The 27,665-nt window shown below is 31.8% G+C and overlaps 1 protein-coding gene across 1 annotated transcript in view; it reads left to right on the top strand.

Annotated features, from left to right (window-relative positions):
- The window catches only part of LOC135962777 (glutamate receptor ionotropic, kainate 2-like), a 290,464-nt gene that overhangs the window by 157,324 nt on the left and 105,475 nt on the right, over positions 1-27,665 (top strand). Inside the window, exon 8 of the mRNA XM_065514670.1 lies at positions 18,805-19,062. Coding sequence (XP_065370742.1) covers positions 18,805-19,062 — 258 coding nt within the window. The remainder of the gene's footprint in view (positions 1-18,804; positions 19,063-27,665) is intronic.

The raw sequence follows: 27,665 nt of genomic DNA, 5'->3' as shown, positions 1-27,665 counted from the left end.
GATGAAGACAATTCTAACTTTATATTCATAACAGAGAGACCGTTAAATGATTTTCTTAGACAGTTTTTATTTAGACGAGCTCCTGTGGAAAAACAAACACTAAAAATTATATTTAGAAATACTAGAACTATTATAGACTATGTTTAGATGACGCAAGACTTAGCAAAGAAAAACTTGCAACAATATATTTCGAAAACCGTAATGATTTTGTACTATTTCAGTCTGTATATGCGAATCTTGTAAGGCAAACGAAGAAAAATCATATTTCAAGGGCTACAAAATTGTTGCAGGATATAACATCTTATGATAGGTTCATAGAAATAATTTTGACAATACATTTAAAAGGGTTGCACCAAGCAATAGAAAAACAAGTAAGAAAGTATGGTCGGTCAAGCTCGACTATATAATATCCTACACTAAGTAAAAGAGCAAAAACATTTTTCTTTTAAAATTTCATAATTTATATTTTTGAGTGATTTTCGGAAGTGGGTCTTATATGGGAGCTATGACCAATTATGGACCGAGCACCATGAAATTAGGTCGTGTGATTTATGTCTATATTAAAGTTAACAGTGTTGAATTTTGTGTATATACCAATATTTTTAAGAGATTTATGCACGTTTAAGTGATATTCGGAAGCGGGTCTATATGGGAGCTATGACTAATTATGAACCGATCGTAACAAAATTTGTTGACATGAATTTTGTATATATAAAACTTATTTGAAGCGGAATTTGTGGAGTTACATATATAAATTAAACATTTATGACCGATAAAGTCTAATTTCGGAAGGACATTTGTATGGGGGCTAGGTGAAATAGTGGACCGATTTCAGCCAGTTTCAATAGGCTTGGGCCGGAAAAATAATATGTACCAAATTTGATCGAAATATCTTCAAAATTGCGACCTGTACTCTGCGCACAAGGTTTACATGGACAGCCAGCCAGACGGACGGACATCGTTTATTCGACTCAGAAAGTGATTCTTAGTCGATCGGTATACTTTAAGGTGGCGTTACAAATATTGGGACTAATATTTTTGTGCGTTACAAACATCTGCACAAACGCATTATACCCTCCCTACTATGGTGGTGTAGGGTATAAATGTAGGGTAGATTCTCAACTCTCCCGCTTTATATAACTCTTCACTTCTCATTTAAATAAAACACACTTTATCTAAATTTATAATGTTTATTAAAAAAAATAATAGTTTAAATTCATGTTGTGTAAAATTAAAGTTTGCGACCGCGCGACTGTTCGTATCAACGTCTTAACTACTTCTCCCTATTGTCTGCTTAAAACTAAACTTCATGTCCCTTTTGTCCGTCAACTGTCAATCGTTAGCAACAGAGTTGCATTTTCTACCTTAACCCTTTAGAATCCCACAATCGGCCCTCCTGACGGCAATACGGCTCGGATTGCCACCTTTTCACATATTCCGCCATATCTGTAGTTCCATTCAGGCCTTCGTGATCACCAATACCAAACTGAGTCCGCCTGACGGCGTTCAACTCATTCACATCACAATCATCCTCGGGTCCTCCATCACCATCAAATCCTCTACCAATCGCCTTCTGTAATCGCATACAATTTGCCTTAGCTTCCAATCGGATTTCGTTCCAATAGTTATCCAACTCGGCTTCCCCATTCAATATCTCACTCAGGTCAGGATAATATACTGAACTTGTTTCATACTCCAGGGGTAAATCACCCTCATTCCTACCTTCCTTTGTGTCGGTGATAATGCACTCGACGCAATCGCTTACTATTCTCCGAACTTTCAACGCCAACTTCGGTATATAGTACCGCTTTTCCACCACCTCTTGCGTTCCAATTACGCCATAGTAAACCTGTTCGTGCGCCAAATTTATTACTTCGTTCTCCAACTGGACCGGTACCACCATCAGTTCCTTAACTGGATCCTTAAGTAATACGCCAACTTCAATATAGAAATCCTCAGATTCCCCATATTCTACAACTTCCTTTATGGCTCTAATTCGTTCGTCATCATGTTGCGCCGCTTTCAACCTATGATCCAAACTGCCCTCGATCATCAAGCTCAATGTGGTCCATTTCACATGAGGCATCATGTACCAATATAATTGCCTTTCGATCAATCTTCCCTCCAGACGGTTTTATCGAAACGTCTGTTATCACATTACCAAGAAAATCAACTTCCTCACGTTCAATTCTACATTTCCCCTTCATCAGCAAACCACCTGCAGCTGCTCCATTCATAACTGTACTCACTTCAACGGCGCATTTAATATCCGTTGCTGTTTGATTCCCAATTATAACTTCTCATCTGCACTCGTACGTTCCTCCAGATAATCTAATCTCATTTGTCGATCCGGTTTATGCGATTTGGTGTCCAAGCATATATTTCCAACTTCTCCAACTGAAACCTTACTTTCCGTCGGAATTTTAAACTCAGCTTCACCATCCTTTATAATCACTTCCGCTATTCTCAGAAGACTGTTTCCTATCATCACAGAATGAAGGATATCGCGTTCTCCGACAACATAAAATGTAGCGTCAAATTTAAGACCATCCATCTCAACTGAACAATCAAAATGTCCAAAAGTGAATATTTCACTATCACCTATCCCATGCAACTTAACTCTCTCCGGGATCAAATTAACTTCACCAAAAACAAACAATGCATCCCTTCTCATAAGACATATATCACAGCCGGTATCTATCAGAGCAGATAATGATTTACCTCGTATCAAAATATCCTTAAAAATCAAACCTGGTCCCTTCTTTACCATATTAGCCTGATCCTGTTCCACTTTAGCAGTATTCTTCTCAGAATTTCCAGATTTACATTCAAATGATCGATGACCAAATCGTTGACATTTAAAACATTTCACCGCATTTGTAGCACTTCTCTTTGTCATCTTTCACGTTTTCCTCGAGCATCTTCTCCACCACAACAGATTATTTTCCCTTATTTGACGAACGGGGATTGATTCGCACCTTCTCATAAATCCTTATCTGTTTCTTCAGATCAACTACGGTCTCGGCCTGATGCAATACAGACTTCTTAAATCTAGAATCGGGTATTCCCTCGATAAAATATTCGACGATACTCTTTTCATCCAAACTAATTCGTTTCGCAATCTCCATTATACTGTAAAGGTACTCTATCAAAGACTCATTTCTACTCAACCGACGGTTACGTAACTGCCGGATTATCTCAGCTGCAGAAAAATCAGCACCAAATTCCTCCAAAAGTAATTTCTTCAGAGAAGACCAATCACCAACTCCATTTTGACTCCTTACGAAAAGTTTCGCCACACCAACTAACAACTGCTTCGCATATACTAACTTCTGTAATGGAGTCCATTTAAATATCGCAGCCATTTCCTCAAATTCCACCAACCACTGATTAATGTCAGGTGATTTAGTTCCCGAAAATACTGATAAACTGTCTTCAACATCCTCCAATGTGTAAATACTCTTATGCAAAACACCACCTTCATTATTCGCGGTAACGCCAATGCTCATCTCAGGATTACCTTCCATAGTCCCACTACGACCATCTAAAACCTCATTAGCGTCCGAAAAATCTAGCTCATAATAATCTAACAGTCGATCCTGCAATTCCCTCTTCCGTCCTTGTAAATCCAAACCAAGTTCACCTAACTTAGTCCTCAAGTTCACAACACCCATACCCAAAATCGTATCCCTGTCCATTTTCAAACGATCGCAGAAATATCAGTATCCAATATAATTATAATAATATTATAGTTAATAATAGTAATAAAATATTAAATATTTGCAGTTATTAAATTATAATTCAAAATTATGTACCAAATTAACTTTCACAAAAACAATTTCAATTACCAAATCAAACATTCATGAAATTACGTTAATATCATCAAAATCAATATTTAAAATCAATTAAATTTACTATATATTGAATTACGTTGATGTTATAAAAATCAATTCTTTAAATCAATTAAATCTACTTTACATCAAATCAAATTAAATTCAAATCAAATAATAAAATTATCTTACAATAATCATACCATCAACCAAAGCTTCGCCAACCAGGTATTTATATATTGATGAATACGCTGCTTCTGCTTCGAATCAAAGTTACTACGAACACTTCTCTAAGCAAACAGCAAACACTTCACTATTTAGGCTTTTCTATTTTTGAAATCAACGGCTTTCCTTTGCTCTTAATTCATACACATATTCTTGTCTGTGCAAGTTTCATCATTCAATCGACAATTATCTTTACTGCTTTTGCAACACACAGTCCAACGTTGTTGTTGTACCTTTGCTTCTGTTTCACATAAACACACAATGCAAAATAAATCGTGTCCAATTTTGTTTCCTCAGTGTTTGATGTTACTGTACCTTCCTTAACAAAACAGACCACCAACACTAAAACTATTTTGTTTCACACTCAGCAACAGTTTCATTGTTTTTCGACACTCAGTCGTTACTTTTTTCATTGACACAAAGTCGTCTTGACACTTAGTCAAAGTTTCTTATATACTCAGTTGTTTCGACACTCAGTCACTTTTATTTTCGACACTCAGTCTAGTTGACACTCAGTCTATTTCATGTTCGACACTCAGTCTATTTTATTTTCGACACTCAGTCTATTTTATGTTCGACACTCAGTCTATTTTATTTTCGACACTCAGTCATATTTATTTTCGACACTCAGTCTATTTTATAATCGACACTAAGTCACTTTTATTTTCGACACTCAGTCTAGTTGACACGCAGTCTATTTTATTTTCGACACTCAGTCTAGTTGACACTCAGTCTATTCTATTTTCGACACTCAGTCACTTTTATTTTCGACACTCAGTCACTTTTATATTCGACACTCAGTCTAGTTGACACTCAGTCTATTCTATTTTCGACACTCAGTCTATTTTATAATCGACACTCAGTCTAGTTGACACTCAGTCTATTCTTATTTTCGACACTCAGTCTTTTCTCTACACTGACACTTCGTTAGACTTTTTTACTTTTCATACAACTCAAACACAACTTGCGTCATTACTTCTTGTCTCGTTGAAACGCAGCATCACTCTCTCTCATTCTCTTTTTCTTTATTATTTTTGCAGTTCTTTTTTATGCACATGTCAATAGTACTTTTTTAAGGGTGGGTCATTTATTCCACTCTCTCTCTCACTTGTGTTTTTTATAAACTAGCAACAAACTCTGTGTATGTTTTTTCCTCATACGCTTGCTCCAAACACTTGTTACAACCCAAATACAAACAAAAACCAAAAAAGGAATGTGTAACGTCTTTTTCTTTACTGATTTTGCAACTGTTTCTCTTATTATGACACTCTCCTCACTTTACATTAATTGATGATGCAATTTAATGAATTCTTTACTTTCCTAAAACACTCCGACACTTTTCATTAATTGATGATGAAATTTAATGAGTTATTTTATCTCTTCATCTTATATCATTAAAACATTTCTTCGTTATATTTAAGTTTTACACAAACAACACAATCTCAACACATAACTCAACGTTTGTCTAGGGTTTTTTTCCTTTTTTATATAAAAGATTTCGGATGAGCTCCCATTTGTAGGGGAGATTCTCAACTCTCCCGCTTTATATAACTCTTCACTTCTCATTTAAATAAAACACACTTTATCTAAATTTATAAATGTTTATTAATAAAAATAATAGTTTAAATTCATGTTGTGTAAAATTAAAGTTTGCGACCGCGCGACTGGTTCGTATCAACGTCTTATCTACTTCTCCCTATTGTCTCCTTAAAACTAAACTTCATATCCCTTTTTTCCATTTGTCCGTCAACTGTAAATCGTTAGCAACATAGTTGCATTTTCTACCTTAACCCTTTAGAATCCCACATAAATACAAGCTGAATTTAAGAGAAAATACTACTATCCCAATTCTGTCACACCTCCTACATACTATATTCGAGATAAATATATTGGCCCATAATCATAGTCAAAAATAAAGTACATTTTAAGAGAATTAAACTCGACTTTACTTAAGAGTGGACTTTAGGTCTATCATAGACAAGTTAAAGTATACTTCTGACGCTGAAGTCGACTCTAAATATAAAACTAGCTGAAGTTGTTTTTAACTCGTTTAACAACAGCATCAGCTGTTCTTCGCCGACTAAAATAGTTCGTCACAAAGTAACAAATGTTTAAGTTACAAGATATTGGTAGAGATATTGCAATTATTGAACAGTTATCAATAAAATTAGTACAAAAATATCGTAATTATGATATTAATCTTATCTTTTCCATTTTTCCACAACAAACAACTTTCTTTCTTTAGATGTCCCGGTTACTTTTATTGTTTACGTTTTTTGGATTTTTTTTAATTTTGTATGTCAGCTGTTCAGCGTTGCCACTTGTCTGTTTTTTGTTGTATATTGTATGAAAACATATTCTACATTTGCGGTAGCACCCATTTAAAGTCGGTTCAATTTAAAACATACTTTAATTTTGACTATGGTTGCAAATTAATAAAAAGCAGGTTTTTATTTTAAAGTTGTTTTTAAAAAAAACCGACTTTAGTGTTTGACTATGATTATGGGCCATTATTTATATTTGGAGATGTGTTCTCTAAATATGCTATGGTAGAAAATATAAACCACAATAATTGGGTTGAAGCATAAAGAGCATTATTGAAAGTGTTCACTGACATAGGTACTCCCAAAGTAAATTAAACTGATCAAGATGCGGGATTAGTCAATGTAAGTTTACAAGAATGGTATAAGACATTAAACATAGGACTCGAAATTACAACATGAAAAACAGGAATAGCAGATATTGAAAGACTACATAAAACTTTAAATGAGAAATTAAGAATTATTAATGCCCAGTTTTTGACTTGTTATTTAAATACGTATTTACTTAATTTTTACTTAAAATTAAGTTGTATTTAAATACAGTTTGAGTTTTTCAGTGCTACATAATTTGTCTTATTTAAATAAGATAAAAGTATGGCAGCACTACTAAATATCAAAAAATTATCGATAGTTTTGCTTAAAACTGCTGTTCAACCAAAACAAAAATTGTTACATTTTGCCCAATAAGAAATGAAAGTTTATTAAACAATAAAATTATTGGTAGGAAAATGCACAAAAGAAGCTCCAATTGCCCCGCATCGGAATTGTAGTTTTTGCAAGACGCTTTTTTTTAGCAAAAGGCTGCAGCGCGCTGCTGTTTGGTTTTTTTTTCACTACAATAGAGTCGAAAAAAAAACTAAACAACAAAAGTCAGCTGTCAAAAACATATGGTAGTTTATGAAACTTAAATAGAATTTAAATGGCCAACGTTGGCCATTTAAGTATCATTTAAAAAAGCACTGAGAAACTCATTTTCGTATTTAAATAGAACTTAAATATAATTCATATTTAAATACGAAGTCAAAAACTGGCTCTAACACTGGCTATGATCTGGAATTAAAGCAAGTAGCAATTGAGCAAACAGTTTTCACTTATAATCATATCATACATACACTCAACCACTGGGGAAACTCCTTACAATATATTCTTTAATAATCAACCTCTCACAAAAGAAGCTCAAACTGTAAAGGAAATTAGGATAAATAATGCTAATAAAAATAGGAAAGATTATGAAATAGATACAAGGTTCTTAGATGCAAAAATTTAAGAAAGCGATTAGATAAAAAAGCAAATCCATCCAAGCCTACACAAGTCTTACGTAGGGAAAATGATGACCATTATATAGTTAAACTAAACAAGTAAGAGAGCAATATTCGGCTGTGCCGAATCTTATATACCCTTCACCAAATTATACTTCAAAATACAAATTTCAAATATTTTTAGGTAAACAAAATTTATTTTTTTTCCAAATTTCATTTTTAATTTTTTGGAAAACAATTTTTTTTTTAAATTTTCATTTTTTTTTTAAACTTGAAAAAAAAATTTTTGTTTTTTAATTTTTTTTGGTGAAAAAAAAAATCGGGTTAAAATTTTTTTTTATATACGTCGCACAGAGGGTTGAAATGTACCAAAAGTGGCGATTAATTCAAAAGCTGAACTTTATCTGTTTCAGTCATTAAATAATACATCACAAACTGCTAAAATTACAGTTGTGAGTAACTTACTTTATTGGCAGTGAGCGGTAAAAGTCAAATAATTTTTACAAATTTTGCGTGCTGTGGTTAAAATTGAAAATTTTGATATTTCGAGAGCTTATATTTTTTGTTAAATCTGTTAAAAGTAGAAATATTAAAATGGAACCATCAACTTCAGGTATTTGAGAACATAAATAAATAATTTTTGTTTAGATAAATGTTTTGAAAATATTTTTTAAGATTTTTTTTAAAGTTCTCCATTATTGGGGTTTTTTCGATATATAGATTGAGTTTAAAAAAAATCAGGGAGAGATCGGGTAAATTCCATTAAATGCTCTTAAAACATGAACTTTCAGCTTCTATATACAGAAAAAAAAATCGTTCGGGTTTATTGAGGTTTTTTTACTTATTTAAGTTATAGTGAAAGAACTCCTCTTGCTAAAAAAATATTCTGATACAAAATAGGTTAAAACATTTTTTTTAAAGTTGTGTTTTTATGTATTTATGATTGTTCATTACAAAAATTTATAATATTGTCTTTTGTGGCTTTTTTTTAAAAATTGTGTACATTTATAAAATTTGTGAAAAACAAAAATTAGATTTTAAATTAAATTTATGCTAATGTAAATACATATAATAAATTTATGTTTTAAATTTTTTAATAGCATATTAAGTATGCTTTTATTTCCAATTTAATTCATTAATTTATCGCTTTCCATTCCAAAGTTACGGCATAAATTGTGAACTAAGGTCTTTTTTTCCAATAAAACAATAATGCGCTTAACGGGTTAACATTTTTTTTTCTAAAGTGCTGTGTTTTTATGGATTTATTATTATTCAGTACTAAAAAATTATAATATTCTCTTTTATGACTTTTTTGAAAAAATTTGTAAATTTATACAATTTTGTGTAAAACAAAAATTGAATTTTAAATTAAATTTATACTAATATAAATACATACAATAAATTTATATTTTGAATTTTTAATAGCACATTAAGTATGCTTTAATTTCCAATTTTATTCAATAATTTATCGCTTTCCATTCCAAAGTTACTTATGCTGTAAAAAAGGTTTTGTAAAAAAGGTATTTTTTTCCAAAAAACAATAATGCGCTTAAAGGGTTAAAATTTTTTTTTTTTTAACCTTTTTTTTCTAAAATGCTGTGTTTTTATGTGCTTATAATAACTCATCAATAAAAAAATATCATTAGATATCCACATTGTCTATATTAATGACTTAGTAATCCAGATATACAGCTATTTAAGACAAATACTTGAATTTTTTTCAACTGAATTTTAAGTGCTATTTAGCCAAAACAAATTTATTTATTTATTAATATTTCTAGTTTCTCAAAAATGTTTGGAAAAATCGGTACAACATATATGGACAAAAATATGTGGAAATACGTTGACCCACCTCAGCGAACATCCGCTGATATGACCGAAACGAATTGTACTAAAAATAAGAAATTTGGTCCAAATATTTTATAATAATAATGTTAGAAAATATGTTAATTTAAAAAGTAGGTCAAAAATAGGTTAACAATCGAGGTTGTCCAGGTTTTTTTTTAATAGGAAGCTTCTCGAAAGCATGACTGACAGTATTATTGAAGATTTGGATCCCGAAGATATCTGGGGTCTTTAGAAAATAGATTTCAACAGACAGACAGACGGATATGGATTAATGGACTCCGCTATCTATAAGGATCCAGAATATATATACTTTATAGGGTCGGAAAATTATATTGGGGAAATTACAAACGAAATGACAAACTTATATATACCCTTCTCACGAAGGTGAAGGGTATAAAAATAGAAATATAAGAAAATATAAAACATGTTTTAAAAGGAAAAATACTCTCATAATAATATTTCTTCCAGGAATCAAAACAAAGATGATACTAACGATCCTGATATATCTCTTACTAGTAACGACAGTAGCTACTCAGACGATACAAATTCAGGAGATAAGCAGTGACAGGGGTTACGTAATACTGCAGAAAGGAACAATAGACATACCTGATAAGTATAATGAACTCATAAAGATTAATAAAACAGAAATTCAATTAGCATATGAATTATTAGAAACAGAATTTAATGAAAATGGATTTTTGCAGACAACTATGATTAGGAGATACCTTAAAATAGCTGACGCTGAAAGGAAATTGTTCAACATTAGACACAAACGCGGACTTTTCAACGCTTTAGGTAGTGGAATTAAATTTTTGTTTGGAACTCTTGATGACGAGGACAGACAGACAGACACGATAATACAGGACGACATTAACAACATTTTATATCACATAAACAACGAAACTCTATTAAAAATTTGAAAAATTCCACTAATGCACTATGTGCCCATTTCCAATTTTTGCGGCAAAAATTCAAATGTTCAACTTTCGCTTATTGAAAAAAGAAATTCTACGGTTCAATTCCTAACACTTCGACGACATAAATGCCAAAAATGTATCCCAATTGGCCACTCAGTTTATATATAAACAGCTATGAAAGTTTACACTTTTTAAATAGAGTTTTCAAGCTGAAAAAAGTAAAACAAATTACATTAGGGAAAAAGTGATTTTATTTTAAAAAATTGGTTATAATTGGTTATCGGGAAAAAATCGTCAATATCCCGATAAAAAAGAAAAAATTCGTCATTTCGAATTTTAATAATCGTCAAAAAAATCGGAAAATTAAAAACGTCAAGATTTCTAACAGGAATTTTAAATATCTATTTAAAAAGTGAACGAAAACATAACATATGTATATCAAAAAACATTTCTTAAAATTGAAGTTTATAAATAAGGGATCACTAAAATAAAAAAGTAATGCTCAATTTAAGTTTCATTCAGAAGTTTTTTTTTAATTTTAAATAAAACACATAAAATAGACATTGACAAATTTCAAAATCTAAATATTGCTTTTCATATTCACCAACAAAATGAGAAAATTCTTTAACTATTTCATAATGCAGAAAATCGTCATTTTCGAGAAAGAAATCGCCAAATCGTCAAATTGCTATTTTTGAAACCAAAAATCATCAAAATGACGATAAATCGTCAAATCTGGCAGCTATGATTACAATACCGAAGGTGTGTACTTAAAGAACAACTTAAAATATTTTACTAAATGTTTATATTACGTGTAAAATTTCGTGTTTTTATTAGTAATGTTTTTTGTGAAGTTACGAAAAAGTTGTTTGTCTTTTGTAGTATAAAACTTACGTTGCCTGCATCTGCCCAAGGAATGATACATATGTGGTTATTTGTGGGAAGGTCAGGCTTCATTCCATACTCAAATTTTTTGCAACTACTTTTTAAAATGGTATTTGTGGAACGAGCTATATGAGAATATAGATTGAGATCATTTTTGAAAATGTTTGTGAGTTGGTGCGTGGAGCGTTATCAGAAAAGAGGGGAGGGGGTATTGCCAATTTTTTGAAAATACTTATTTTAGCAACAGGGGTCTCTACACAAAGTTTTATAATGCTAGATCCCTTGGAAATAATTTTTGCCGCAATTTTGGATTTTGGACACATAGTGTAATGTATTACAGAATCAGATAGGAAGGTAGTATCATATTTGTACTTTAAAAATGTTCTTTAAAATTATACTGATCCCTTGGAAATATTTTTGGCCGCAATTTTGGATTTTGGACACATAGTGTAATGTATTACAGAATCAGATAGTTAGGAAGGTAGTATCATATTTGTACTTTAAAAATGTTCTTTAAAATTATACTGAAATTGTAATTTGACTTTCTTAATAATTTTTATAGTTTTTTATATTTTAAATTTTGCTTAGGTTGTAATTTGTTTGCTTCATTTGTATCTAGCTTTAAGAATTTTATCAAAAATAAAATTAGAATTAAACCAACTACCAAATAAACCGGTTGTTTTTTCTCCGTATTGAAGAGCGAAAATCTCAAATACGCTACTTGCAACGATGTATATTAAGGTACGGTCACACACAGCTAATATTTGACGTTTATCGTCAAATATTTCATTGCCTGAATCTGACCACAAATAAAATTTAGAGCAAACAACAAAACAGATGATTTTAGTCAAACAAAATTATTTGTCGGCAAACAAAATATTTTCTTAATGTGAACAAAGTGTGACCACTAGCTACATAAATACCTAAAAAATATATAATTTGATCTTGCAAATATTTTTAAGGTTAAAGCACTTATTTCGAATTGTAAAGTAATCATTTTATTAGAGATTTATTGAATTTTGTTATAATATATTGAATTTAATTTTTCACTTTTTGTTTGACCAAACTGCTGCGAAAAAGAATCAGTAAATATATTTGCCGTGTGGTCACACTATATCAAACACTTTCATAAAATAATTGTTTGATCAAATAGAAAAAAACAGAAAATTATTTGCTCAGCATGGCGGAAAAATAAGAGGAGATTATTTAAATATTTTTCTTACTAAATTAAAGACACAAATTCACTATTTTTTTTTTAAACATAAATAGATATTCAATATTTCTTGAATATTTGTTATTTAAATTATTTTCACTAAATAATTGCATCAATAAATGAAGTCTTCTTCTTCACATAAAAGTCATTCAGCCTAGGATGACATACTGGGAGAAAAACTAATTGAAGACATGAAGTCTATGTTGCGATTTTTGCAATTTTATGCGATTTATATTTTTATACGTTTAACATAGTCTGATGTTTGATTATTTTTATACCCTTCAGCTTCGTGAGAAGGGTATATATAAGTTTGTCATTCCGTTTGTAATTTCTACATTTTTCATTTCAGACCCTATAAAGTATATATATTCTGGATCCTTATAGATAGCGGAGTCGATTAAGCCATGTCCGTCTGTCTGTCTGTCTGTCCGTCTGTCTGTCTGTTGAAATCAATTTTCTGAAGGCCCCAGATATCTCCGGGATCCAAATCTTCAACAATTCTGTCAGACATACTTTCGAGAATTTTGCTATTTAAAATCAGCAAAATCCGTCCATAAATAACGGAGATATGAGCAAAAATCCGAGACAACCTCTGAAAATTTCATCAAAAAACACAATGTATTGCATGCTTTGACAAAAAAACAACAAAGCGTATGGTTGGATGTTTTGCGTATTTTGTTTTTTTTTTTTGTGTTTTGTTTCTTTTGGCGTTGTTGTTGTTTTTTATACAACTAAACGGTTGTTTGGTTGTGTGTTGGTTTTTTTGACAAAAAAACAACAAAACGTATGTTTGGTTGTGCAAGCTTTGCGTATTTTGTTTTTTTGTGTGTTTTGTTTCTCTTGGTGTTGTTGTTGTTTTTTATACAACTAAACGTTTGTTTGGTTGTGTGTTGGTTTTTTTGACAAAAAATCAACAAATCGTATGTTTGAATGTGCATGCTTTGCGTATTTTGTTTCTTTTGGCGTTGTTGTTTTTTTTTTTATACAATTAAACGTATGTTTGGATGTGTGTTGGTTTCATTGCCTTGCGTATTTTGTTTTTGTTTTTTCTTTTGGTGTTCTGTTTCGTTTGGCGTTGTTGTTGTTTTTTGTGTTCTTGATAAATTTAGGATGCTGTACGCTGAAAGTGGGCAATGTACATACATACCTATATACTAATTATAAAAAATAATAATGCATCCACAACAAAGGTGAAGGGTATATAAGATTCGGCATAGCCGAATATAGCACTCTTACTTGTTTATTTATACATGGAGTTTGTCTATTTTCAAAATTTAAAATTGCTCATATGTACATATGGAATATTAACTGAAATTTTATACAGATTGAATTTAAAATCAAAGAAAATTTTTTATACATACATAAATAGTATGAATTGATTGTAATTAAAAAATAATTCTTAAACAGTATGATCTGTTTAATTTTTTTTTTACTGCAGAAGAAGAATATGTCTAATAGCATTTTTCACTTTTCTGATTTTAGTATCATACAAAAATTTTTATTATAAATTTTTAGATATTGCGATTGAATTGGAATTAATTAAAAATTTATGTAAAAAAGGTAAACATTTCCATAAAATTTAACAATATTTGTGAACATGTTCTTATTCTGAATGAAAAAAGTTTGGAAAAAGTCGTGTTCGATTAATAATATGTATTAAAAAACCAATAAGCATTTTTACTGGAATTCAAGTTGATAGCAAGTGTAATTCAAGCCTTGAGTTATAGTCAAGCAATTGAATTACAGTTGTATTACACTTTATTTCAATAGCATTCTCCAGTAAAAAGGAAACATAAATTCAAGCCATATGTTTTTTGTTTGAAAAATATTTAATATTTCAAATATTTTTCAAGTATAAAACATGATTACATTTCCATTCAATTTCAATTATGAATTGTGATAGTAATATAATTTAATAAATAAACATTTAATAATTATATTATTAAATTGTTCAAGCTTGTGTTCTTTTCGCGATTTGTTTTCATTATTTAGCGATTTTTAATTTAAGATATAGCAACACTACTTTTGCGATAACACATGATGCAACAGCTGTTATTTGACGCTGTTTGATCTTGCAAATGAATTGCAAGATCAAATAAAAAAATACACAAAATGCAGGAAAATATTTGGTGTTTAGTGGTCACACATTGGTCACATTACAAGAATGTTTTCATATTGGCAAATAAATTTGTTTGACCAAATTCAGCTGTTTTCTTGTTTGCAGTGCAAAAATATTTTCTGTTCAAACTAGAAACATAAAATATTTGACGCTTAAATAAAAGTACTGAAATTTCATAATTCTTTCAAATGTAAAGCAAAATCTGGTAATATTTTACTTTCTAGAAATGTCTTTTTTATTGATGAAAGAAATTAAAGTTGTTTTGCAGCTTTATTTAATAATTATTTAGAACAAATATTACCATAAATGTGACCACAAGTCAAATATATTTTCCCCTTTGTGTGTTTGATAGTATTTCGGTGTAGTTTGATTAAACAAATATGGCAAATAAATGTGTACAGTAGGGTGGCCCTTAATAAACGAAAGTTGGATTTTGGCCATTCTCACCCCCCAGTTTGGTGAACATTAGTAAAAAAATCATCCTGAAAAAATTTTAGGTAAATCGGTTGGGGTTAAGACGTGCCGCAAGCCCTCTGAAGTTTTGAGATGCATTTACAAGGGGAAAAAATTCATTTTTTTCAGTTTTTGTAAAAATTTTGCCATTAAAAAATTACTTTTGTAATTCAATTTAAAAGAATCGAAATGTGTACGTAATTGTCGTTCTAATGAGACATAAAAAACAGAAATCGGTTAAAAAATTTTAAAGTTATTAAAAATTCGCCAGGCCATTAACGTGTCTCAGGCCACTAGAACAAGAAATGTTGGAACAAAATTAACATATTTTGAGAAATATTAAAATTAAAGCTCATTTTTACTTAAAATATGTCCATATTTACTTGTATATGAGTTTTTGTCTTCGTAGGATACCGTTAACCTATTCTTAGGTATGAACAAAAAAAAATAATTTTTTTAACGGCAGTTTCAAAACTCCATTTTCAAATTTTTAAAAATTTTGTTAAACAAATTTCAGAATTTTTTGATCATCTCATTGAGATTTATTAAGAGTATAATAGGGAATTAAATCGTGAAAAAATTATGAAAATATCTCTTATAGTTTTTCCGTACCTGCGATTTAAATTTTGAAATTTTCGAGAAAAACCAATTATTTGGCAATTTTTAGGCCAATGAGCTCTATTTTCTTACTCTTATGAATTTTAAGCAAAACTTAATTAGAATATTATAGTCCAGATAATTCTAAATATACTCTGTAACTTTTACTAAAATCAAAAAACGTTAACCCTTAAATCGTGAAGGTCAAAGGTCAAATTTTTCAATATTTGGAATTTCTCTTGGAAAGATTTTGAAATGTTCGAAATGTTGTATATTTTTGGGCCGATTTTGATGAAATTTAACAAAAATATAACACAAAGCCTAGTATTTACAAAAGCAGCAGAAAAATTAAAATTAACCCTATATAGCACTTGGTGTTAAAATGACCCCAAACAACCATAAAAAATTATGATTTTAAAAGTTTGGTGTCATTTTAACCCCAAGTGCCATTAAGCGTTAATTTCCATTCTTGTGCTGTTATTATAAACCCTAGAGTTTATGTTATATTTTTGTTAAATTTCATCAAAATCGGCCCAAAAATATACAACATTTCGATCATTTCGAAATCTTTCCAAGAGAAATTCCAAATATTGAAAAATTTTACCTTTGACCTTCACGATTTAAGGGTTAACGTCTTCCGATTTTAGTAGAAGTTTCAGAGTATATTTTGAATTATCTGGACTATAATATTCTGAATAGGTTTTACTTAAAATTCATAAGAGTAAGGAAATAGAGCTCATTGGCCTAAAAATTGCCAAATAATTGGTTTTTCTCGAAAATTTCAAAATTTAAATCGCAGGTACGGAAAAACTATAAGAGATATTTTCATAATTTTTTCACATTTTTATTCCCTATTATACTCTTAATAAATCCCAATGAGATGATTAAAAAATTCTGAAATTTGTTTAACAAAATTTTGAAAAATTTGAAAATGGAGTTTTGAAACTGCCGTTAAAAAAATTAAATTTTTTTGTTCATACCTAAGAATAGGTTAACGGTATCCTACGAAGACAAAAACTCATATACAAGTAAATATGGACATATTTTAAGTAAAAATGAGCTTTTATTTTAATATTTCTCAAAATATGTTAATTTTGTTCCTACATTTCATGTTCTAGTGGCCTGAGACACGTTAATGGCCTGGCGAATTTTCAATAACTTTAACATTTTTTGACCGATTTCTGTTTTTTATGTCTCATTAGAACGACAATTACGTACACATTTCGATTCTTTTAAATTAAATTACAAAAGTAATTTTTTAATGGCAAAATTTTTACAAAAACTGAAAAAAATGCATTTTTTCCCCTTGTAAATGCATCTCAAAACTTCAGAGGGCTTGCGGCACGTCTTAACCCCAACCGATTTACCTAAAATTTTTTCAGGATGATTTTTTTGCTAATGTTCACCAAACTGGAGGGTGAGAATGGCCAAAATCCAACTTTCGTTTATTAAGGGCCACCCTAGTGTACAGTGTGAACACAAAATCAACCCATGAATTATTTGATGTAGTTTTGATCAAACACATGAAACATCTTGTGTCAAATAATTTGCGTAGTCTGACCCTACCTTTAGAATTTATTGTAGATTACGTTTTAGCTATACTCATATTTATATAAAAAATTGACTGGCAAACACGGGATAGTATTCAAAATTTTAACAAAATTAAAGCAGATTATAAAAGCTCAAGAAATATGCTTTAAAACAACCCCAAATTAATAGTAAATTATGTTTGGATTTAGTGATAACATGTTGTTTTCCATTAAATCTCTACAGTAACGTTTTTTACCACCCGAACAAATTGACCCTAATATATGTACATTATATATTATATTATATGGATATATTTTAAGTAAAAATAAGCTTTTATTTTAATATTTCTCAAAATATGTTAATTTTGTTCACAAATTTCTTGTTCTAGTGGCCTGAGACACGATAATGGCCTGGCGATTTTTTAATAACTTTAACATTTTTTTACCAATTTTTGTCTTTTATATCTTATTATAACAACAATTACGTACACATTTCGATTCTTTTAAATTAAATTGTAAAAGTCATTATTTAATGGCAAAATTTTTACAAAAACTGAAAAAATTGCATATTTTCCCCTTGTAAATGCACCTCAAAACTTCAGCGTCGTTGCGCCACCAGTTAACGTTATCCTATCATCCTAATATTTTACACAATGTGTTTCTACAATACATAGAACAATTCTAGAGGGGGGGACGGTCAAAATTCGCAATTTTATTTTTTTGGAGCACTCTAATGTACATATATGGGGGATTTTACGTCAAGTGAACCAACTTTTAAAATCGATGTTTACCGATCGGAATTTACACTAAGGTTAGAACTATTGGATAGTAATTCAGACATAATTTTTCAACAAGATCGGTCAAGAACTCTCTGAGTTAGAGGGGGTTCGATATCTATCAAAATAAATGTTTTGTAACTCAAAACATACAAGTTTTGACTTTTTTTTGCAAAATCAAAAACTTTGTTGACATTTTTTCGAAACGGACCCTTTTTTAATTTTTTTTGCCCTAAAGAAAGCTTAGATATTTTCCTTGAAGACCTATTTGGTTACTTAGTGGGATGCGAGTTCGATATCTATCAAAATTAATATTTTGTAGCTCAAGACATACAATTTTTGTGTTAAAACATTTATTTTGATACTAGCCCACTCGCATCCCAATAAGAGACCAAAAAGCTGTTAAAGGAATAGACCTAAGCTTTCTTTTGAAAAAAAAAAATTAAAAAAGGGCCCATTTTGGAATAAAGTTAGATTTTGCCAAACAAAAAATCAAAAATTTATTTGCATTTATTTTGCTATATATGCCACTTGCACTCACTATGCGACCAAATTGGTCTTAAAGGAATAGATCCCAAGAATTTTTAAAAATATTTTGAGTTACAAAACATTTATTTTGATAGATATCGAAATCGCATCCCAGACCAAATAGGTCTTCTAGGAAAACATCTAAGCTTTATTTTAAGGAAAAACGGGCCCCTTTTTGAAAAAAAAGTCAAACAAGTTTTTGATTTCGAAAAAAAAAATATTAAAAAATTTTTATTTTTTTTATTTTTCACATAAAATCCCCCATATACTAAATAATTACCTGTTACCATTATTACCTCTACAGGTACCTACCAGCCAGCCTACTCGTCTATTCTCCTTTATGAATCCATTGGCTATGGAAATATGGTTATATGTTTTAGCTGCTTATATTTTAGTTTCATTTACATTATTTGTAATGGCTCGCTTTTCACCATACGAATGGAATAGTCCACATCCTTGCCTAAAAGATTCAGATATTGTAGAAAATCAATTTTCAGTATCGAACAGTTTTTGGTTTATAACCGGCACATTTTTACGCCAAGGTTCCGGACTAAATCCCAAGGTAAGTGGAAAAAATAAATTAAATTAATGTCCGGCATTCAGCCAATCCGAATTTTGTTTCTATACACTAACTGTCGTATTCATAAACTCTTAAAAATGGTCATAAACGTTTAATAGTGTTGTTAGTTAACATGTATTTTATTACGCAGTCCGCATATAATTATTTTTGGTGTCAAAATTAATATTTAGATTATGTCCTTTTACAACATAACAACAACATTTAAAAAATAATAATAAAAGACAATTTCTTTAAAACATAAATATAACCCATAAATAAATAGATATAAAAACAAGTAAGAGTGCTATATTCGGCTATGCCGAATCTTATATACCCTTCACATTTGTTGTGGATGCATTATTATTATACCCTTCACCTTCGTGAGAAGGGTATATATAAGTTTGTCATTCCGATTGTAATTTCTACATTTTTCATTTCCGACCCTATATATAAAATATATATATTGTGGATCCTTATAGATAGCGGAGTCGAATCAATTTTCTGAAGACCCCTGATATATTCGGGATCCAAATCTTCAATAATTCTGTCAGACATGCTTTGGAAAAGTTTGCTATTTAAAATCAGCAAAATCGGCCCACAAATGGCTGCGATATGGGGAAAAAACTAGGACAACCTCTATTTTTGATCTAATTTTTTAAAATTAAAAAAAAAAAATCGAAAAATTTTTTTTTCCAAAAAATGCCAAAACAAAAATACATAAATTTTGTTCACCTAAAAATATTTAAAATTTTTATTTTGAAGTATAATTTTGTGAAGGCTATATAAGATTCGGCATAGCCGAATGTAGATCTCTTACTTGTTTTTTATAATAATTAGTATATATGTATGTATATTGCCCGTACAGCATCCTAAATATATCAAGAAAACTTTTAAGAATTTTACATTTAATTGCTGACGAACAGATTATATTCTAGAATTTACAAACGAAATGACAATCTTATATATACCAAACGAAACAAAACACCAAAAAAAGAAATAACAAAATACGCAAAGCAATGAATTGTTTATTTTGATGAAATTTTCAGAGGTTGTCTCAGATTTTTGCTAATATTTCCGTTATTTATGGACGGATTTTGCTGATTTTAAATAGCAAACTTCTAGAAAGCATGGCTGACAGAATTATTGAAGATTGGGATACCGAAGATGTCTGGGACCTTCAGAAAATTTTCAACTAACAGACGGACATGGCTTAATCGACTCCGCTATCTATATGGATCCATAATATATATACTTTATAGGGTCGGAAAATTATATTGTGGAAATTACAAACGGAATGACGAACTTATATATAACCTTTTCACGAATGTGAAGGGTATAACAAGACAACAAAATTTTAAAACTTAATTTTTTAAAACAAGATAAACAAAAATAAATAACCGCAATTATACAAGAACAATAAACGCATTAACCAATCAAAGATGACTGAAAAAACAAAAACCCTTGAAACTTTTTTAAATCTGATTTTAATATGAGAAATCACTAAAATGTTAATATGTGAAAGTATTTACATCTTATTACAACATTTTAAGGGCAAATGGTAGACCTAAAGTCCACTCTTAAGTAAAGACGACTTTATTTCTATTAAAATATACTTTATTTCTGACTATGATTATGGGCCAATAGTTTTAAACTGACGATATTTAATTTTTTAATTATTTAAATTTTTAATTGGTATTTTACGTTTTTTTAGAAATTCTATCCGGTTTTAAGTCGCCCGTGTGGTCTAGGCCTATGCGGCAGGTATCCACATTAAACTTAGACACATCTGTCCCTATCTACTATCAGGCGAAACCACAACCAATGGAACGGGCTTGGATTAATTAGCGGGGAAAGAAGACATTTTTGAGCTTGACTCTAATCTGGTAGTGGTATTGAAAGCTGGGACTCTAAAGATTTTGACGATATAAATATTTTAAAAATCCGTTCCCGGATGCCTAAGATATAGGCGGATGAAAATCGGACTTGTGAGAATGGCTGACTTCCAAAATGTTAGTTGCTTTGTATTTGAACAAAGTATACTGTTTCATAATGCCGGCATACAAAATGCTTACTGTGTATACTATTTCAAAATTCCGAAAATGAGTATTTTGAACGCAGTAAAAAAGCAATCATATTTATAGTTGATGCTTTCTTTGACAATTTTTTAAATAAAAAAGAAAAAAATATAGAAAATGGCCGACTCACAAATGGAAGTAATATTATTTTTTTGGATAAAAAACTTAATATAAACACCAAATAAATACTTTTATGTATTTTTCAGTGAAAAAATGATAATTTGCATTATGTTCATTTCATATCGTATATAGTTGCATTGTTTAGGAAGTTTAAATATGTACATAATTAAAATACCGTAGGAGAACTGCATACAAACTTTGCATTGATACATTTTGGAAGCCAGCCAAGGCCAGGTGTCTCAAGGTCAAACTCCGGTGTTGCCACTAGGTGTGACTCCACTAAGTGGGTTGGTGACTCGGATATGTTCGTATCTTGGCTAAGTACTTCCTGTTTGGGTTCGGTAATTTCCGGGTTGTGTCTTGGCTTAGTACATCGAGTAAGTGTTTTCGGTTGGTGTATCCACTAACCACCTCATGTGTTGGTGGGTGGTTTTGGTAGAATGCTACTGACAAGCATTACTGTAGGTTTGGGGGGTCTCTTGAACCCTATTTAGGGTACATGGATTCGGTACTACTACTTGGTTTAGAAGCAAATGCATGCTCTCGCATGTGGTTCTCTAAGATGGGTAGGAATGCTTCTGCTCATCCGAACAACTTGCGAGGAATCATGCTTATCGAGTGGCTGGTCATAAAGCGGCTCATTGCTCTCAATGAGCTTAGTTATATGTACACTTTTGATGGTCCAAGAGGATATAATGACATTGACGTAACGTTCGACAATGTGGGGGCAATGACAGAATATCGTTTTAGTTGGAAGATTAGGGATGACTTTGGTGTGAGTGATCATAGTCTCACTGAGATTGTGCTCTCCCACCAACTGGCAACGAACTGGACGTACCTACCACGCAAGTAAAAACTACACGACGTCAATTGGGATAACTATGCTGACGCAAGTCGGTGGGCAGCGTTAGATGTTCCGATTGACGACTTTAGGGCTCATACTATTGACAGTCAAGTCAGCCTGGTAGATGTGTACCACTAATGATGCTCCCCGTGACCGTTGTCGCATGACTCGTCAGGGAGGGGTCAGGTGGTGGACTCGCGAAATGGATCTGATGCGGAGGAACGTTCGTCGTCTCAAGAAGCGATTCCAGAGGGGAATGCGTTCTAATGCTGAAGGTCTGGTTCAGCGAAAAGTTGGCTATCTGGCTGCCTTGAGTGTCTACAAGGACAGATGCGTGATTGTGAAGGAGGACGAGTGGCGTACTTTTTTAAAGGACAACAGGGCGGGTCGCTCACGAGTTTATACGGGACGCTACTTTTGTTAGGGAACGCCCGAACTTTGGCTTGAGTTTGAGTTTCATTCTGACCGGGCATGGCTCCTTGAATGCTTTTCTGCATAAAATGGGTGTGTCAGATTCGCCTTGTTTTGTATTCGTTGTATTCATAAACGATTGATGGCTTAAAATACCTTTGATAAACAATTTTTAAATGTACAACTTTTAAAGTAGGTTCGACCTTACTATAAACCTACTTTAAGGAATTATTTTTCCTTTTTATCTTAAAAAAGAGGATTTTAAAGATAAATTTGGAAAAATATACGATACTATTGCAATTGCTAAACACAATTTCCACTCCGCTGGCAAATAAGTTCCATTTTAATAGCATATGATTTTGTTTGATATTCCTCCGGCAGTGAACAAAATGAGGTTCACAAGTAAGTTTAATTGGCATTTGTGTCATTTACTTTTAACCTGCAACGCCATATGATAATAAAATGTGTAAACATTGTGGAAGAAGGTCCACACCATCTAATATACCCACTCCAGAATTAAAACTATGTATTTCCACATAGAAATTCATTAAATTTTGTTAAAATTTAACAAAATGTCAATAAAAATATATTAATAAAACAAATTATAAAACAGTGATGTTTATTTTATCACAGAATATTCGTCATTCGAATACTTTTAATAATAATTGAAATAAACTATATAAAAAAAGTTGTACATTAATACATTTTAGCTTAATATAAATTTACTAGAATCAGATATAAATTTTTTCTCTAAAAATTAGTTGTTATCTTCAAAAATTTATTATTATTAAAAACAATCAATGAAAAAAAGAAAATTAACGAATATTTTATCCTAATTGAAAGCAACACTAACAACGAAAAAGGGGAATTAAATGAGAAGCATTGCCAGCTTAGACAAAAATCAGTACATTAGTTATTATGCCTTTAACAAACGTTTTTGCATACAGTACTTTTATAAATGGGTTTTAAAGCTAAAGTGTTCGTTAACAAAATTGTGTTTTAAATCAATAAGGTTTTTTTTGCATAAGACTGATAAAATTTATCAAAAGATTAATAACAATTTAAAGAAAAATTCTCATTTCTATTACTCAGACTTCATTACTTCATACTTATCATATTATTTCATAATTTGTTAAAAATTACAAATAATATGTTATTATATGTAAATAAAGGAGAAAGTAACAGTTATTAAGAACAAATGAATTGTTTATCTCACACCAAACCATTAAAAAACAACAAAAACAAATAAAGGTCATACCAAACCATTTAAATAAAAATCATTTTATAACTGTTATTTTCAGTGATTTATTTTTATCGCAAAGATATAAATCACAATTTGGGTTTTTTGGTATATGGACGAGTTATTTTCGATCTCTGTTTGTATTATATAAAAATTGTGTAAATCGGTTGGCTGATGCCTAAGATATAGGCGGATTAAAAAATCGGTATACAAAGAATGAAAGTGTATAGTATTAATATACTAGTGCATGTGTTTGTGTAAACAAAAGTTGAGACTCCGCTGACAAGGTGTCTCATGGCCAAACTCCGGCGGTGTAGATAATAGGGGTATTCCTATAGTTTGGAAGAAGGAAAAAATGTTCGATTATGTTTGTCGTTTTTTCTTGCTTTTATTGATTTTTTGGTTGTTTTTTCGAGGTTTTTACCATGCCTCCGGATGGTAAGAGGAAAGGCGAGAAGGCGAAGCCTATGTGTGACCCGTCAGATACAAACCGTCAGGGGGCAAACGTTTCAAACCGGGGTCTCCCAAGGCGAAGGGTGCTGCTGCTGCCTATGCTACTGCTGCTGCTTCTGTTGATGCTGCTGCTGTTGAAGAGGAGATGGTGATTGGGTCTGCTGATGACAGCATCACCAAGAAGTCGAAGAGGAAGAAGATGGCTACCACTAATGATTATGTGGATGAGTTAAAGGAGGTCACCAGGGAACTTACGCAGCTCATGCTGGAGCCAGGCGTCGATGTAGTGCTGGTCAAAAAGGCAATTGATGTCATGCTGGATAATGAGCGGCTTAGGGGAGGTTTGGATGCTATCGGGACCACCCAGATGCCGCTACCAATGTTACCTGTTCCCCGGCATTCTGCCCGGTCACCGGTAGCTGTGGCTGCTACTTCTGCGGCTGTTCTTCCGGCGGTATCGAAGGCAGTAGAGACCTGGTCGGTGGTAGTTCGAGGTAAGCGCGGTACAACCTCTAAGGAGGTTATAAGGAAGGTTGAGCAGGAGGTCGGCCCCACGCTGGGCGTTCGGGTTCATAAGATGCGGCCTATGCGAGATGATGGATCGGTCATTGGGACCTCGTCGGTACCGGAAAGGGAGAAAGTAGGGAAAGTAGTAGAGTCGGTGAGAGACAAGCTCGGACCGAGGATCGCCGTACAGCGAGTTCATCCGGAGATTGCCCCTGATGAATTTATGACGGAGCTGTACAAGATGAATCTGAAGCAGGCGATGTCCAAGGAAGTTTTTAAACTGAAGATATTTTTTTTATTTTAGGGATGTAGTCTTTCTAGATTATGATGGGTCACATTACAGACTCCTCCCCTGGTTTAAGAATTCGATACATGTTCCACTTGATGAAAAGAAACTATTGTTTATTAGGATGTAATAAAAAACACAATATCTTATATCGTTACGCATTTTGAAAATTTAAAATATGTATAATCATGATGTTTAGCCGCAATTTCATTTCAATCTTTGTTTAGTATTGCTTCGGTCACAGATATTACAAGACGGTTGATAAATTCCTATCTAAACCCTTGAAAAAGGTAAAGATTTTTTTGTTCGATTTCTTGGCATCCGTAATTTTTTTGTTTTTGTCTTTCTTGGATGCTGAGTAAGGCATCTTTTCCTTTCAAATTGCACGTTGAAGCATAACTAGTTTCATAAGGTAAGAATAAGGTAGCTCCATTTTTCATAATTCCAGTAAACGTCAGAACGTTAATATGGCGACAAAAAGAGAAAGTGAGACTACCTTGTATTTTTGTATCATGCTTTCCTATATGAATATGTTTAGATTAACCCTCCGTTAGTCGCAACTGATCTGGTTGATACATGCAACAAATTTTGATTGTAAATTTTATTAAACACCAAATTTTAAGCTATTTTTTGATAAAAATATATTGTTACGTTTTTACCTTTTAAAAACGGGGTTTTATTTCCTTTAAATATACTTAACCGGATACTTTTGATTGCAAATAAAAGCAGTTTAGTAGTTTAAAATTGTAACAACTCTTTATTTATTCAAAATGTACAACAGCAATTTAAATAGTCACTCAGTGTTTTTATACACGTTTATAAATTTGAAGTAATACGCTTACTTAAATTACACACTGTACAGTAGAGTGCTACAAGATTGTATGGACGAACAAAATTTTCTAGGTACAAGCCGTCCCCCCTCTAGAATGGTTCTATGTTTGTAGAAACTCGTTGTGTAAAATATTAGGATGATAGATAATGTTTTGAGGTGCATTTATAAGGGGAAAAAATGCAATTTTTTCAGTTTTTATAAAAATGTTGGCATTAAATAATTACTTTTGCAATTTAATTTAAAAGAATCGAAATATAAACGTAATTGTCGTTCTAATAAGATATAAAAGACAAAAACTGGTTAACAAATGTTAATGTTATTAAAAAATCGCCTGGCCATTAACGTGTCTCAGGCCACTAGGAACTACAATACATAGAACCATTCTGGAGGGGGGGACGGTCAAAATTCGCAATTTTATTTTTTTGGAGCACTCTACTGTACAGGCATTCACTGGTAATACAGCATACTTTATAATGCAGTTGATGTCTTTACATAACGATGCTTCAAATTAGACCGACTCGTTTGCTGTTATCACGGCCAAACAATCTAGAAAGCTCTATTTCTACAGTGATCTTCAAACTAGAATATTCGAGTTCTAGAGCTTTCGATGTTAATTATTAAACATTTAGTATTGCCATACTTACAAACAATGCTAAACTCAAAGCATTTATTCAATGTTATATAAAAATCAAAAAAGGCTAGGACAAAATAAAATGGCTAGATCTTCCGGCTAGATTAAATCATTTTTTATGGCTAAATGAAAACAAAACCGGAAAATGGCTAAATTGGCAACCTTGCTATAGACACAGGAGCGTCGCAGTCTATCATCAGACCTGACTTGATAAAGAACACAATTGAACCACTATGCGGGGTAAGTCTACGCACTGCTACTGGGGAGCCTGCCGCCGTATATGGTAAAGTAAATGTGAAGTTAACCATTGCCAGCGTTAGCGTCAATCATATCTTTGTTGTTGCCGATATTGTGGACGAGTAATCATTGGTGCTGATTTCATGATTAGTCACGGCATTGCATTGGACATGGACCAAAAAGTTATGATTTGTCGAAATGTGGAAATACCCCTTGACGGTGGATATGAAAATAGGACTCAAGTAAGAAATCTAGTTACTGTCGAGCATCAGAAACTACCACCATAGCCAGAAACTTTAGTATGGGCCCAAGAACCTGCCAATGAGTCCACCAAAGAACACAAGCTACTAGCGGGGGAAATGGGTAGAAGGATTAGCGCCGACCGATAGAATTAAAGCAAATAGCTTCTGAAGAAACCCTGGCCACATTAGCTGGAACAAAATGGTTCTCCACATTGGTCTTGCAAAGTGGTTACTTGAAGGTAGTGATTTCAGACAAAGACAAGGAGAAAACTGTCTTTAGCGCGAGTGATGGGTTATGACAGTTTAATGTGATGCCATTTGGACTCTGCAATGCTCCAGCCACATTCGAGCGTTTAAAGGAACGTGTGTTGCAAGGACTTAACTGGAAGATATGCTTGGTTTACCTCAATGACTAAATGTCATGGGGAAGTCTTTCGATGAACACCTGAAAAAACTTGAATAAGTCCTTAAACAGATATCTGCATTGTTCCAGAAAGAAGTTAAGTATTTAGGGCATCGCGTAACAGCAGACTGTATATCAACAGATGAAGATACAATACGAGCCGTAAAGGACTGGCCTCGTCCGAAAAATCTTCACGAATTGCGCAGTTTTCTAAGCCTTTGCAAGGGGAAAAAATGCATTTTTTCAGTTTTTGTAAAAATTTTGCCACTAAACAATTACTTTTGCAGTTTAATTTAAAAGAATAGAAATGTGTACGTAATTGTCG

Source organism: Calliphora vicina, chromosome X (assembly GCF_958450345.1).
Source record: "Calliphora vicina chromosome X, idCalVici1.1, whole genome shotgun sequence".
Taxonomy (NCBI): domain Eukaryota; kingdom Metazoa; phylum Arthropoda; class Insecta; order Diptera; family Calliphoridae; genus Calliphora; species Calliphora vicina.
Note: the sequence above shows the minus strand (reverse complement) of the source record. Positions and strands in the feature narration are given on the sequence as shown.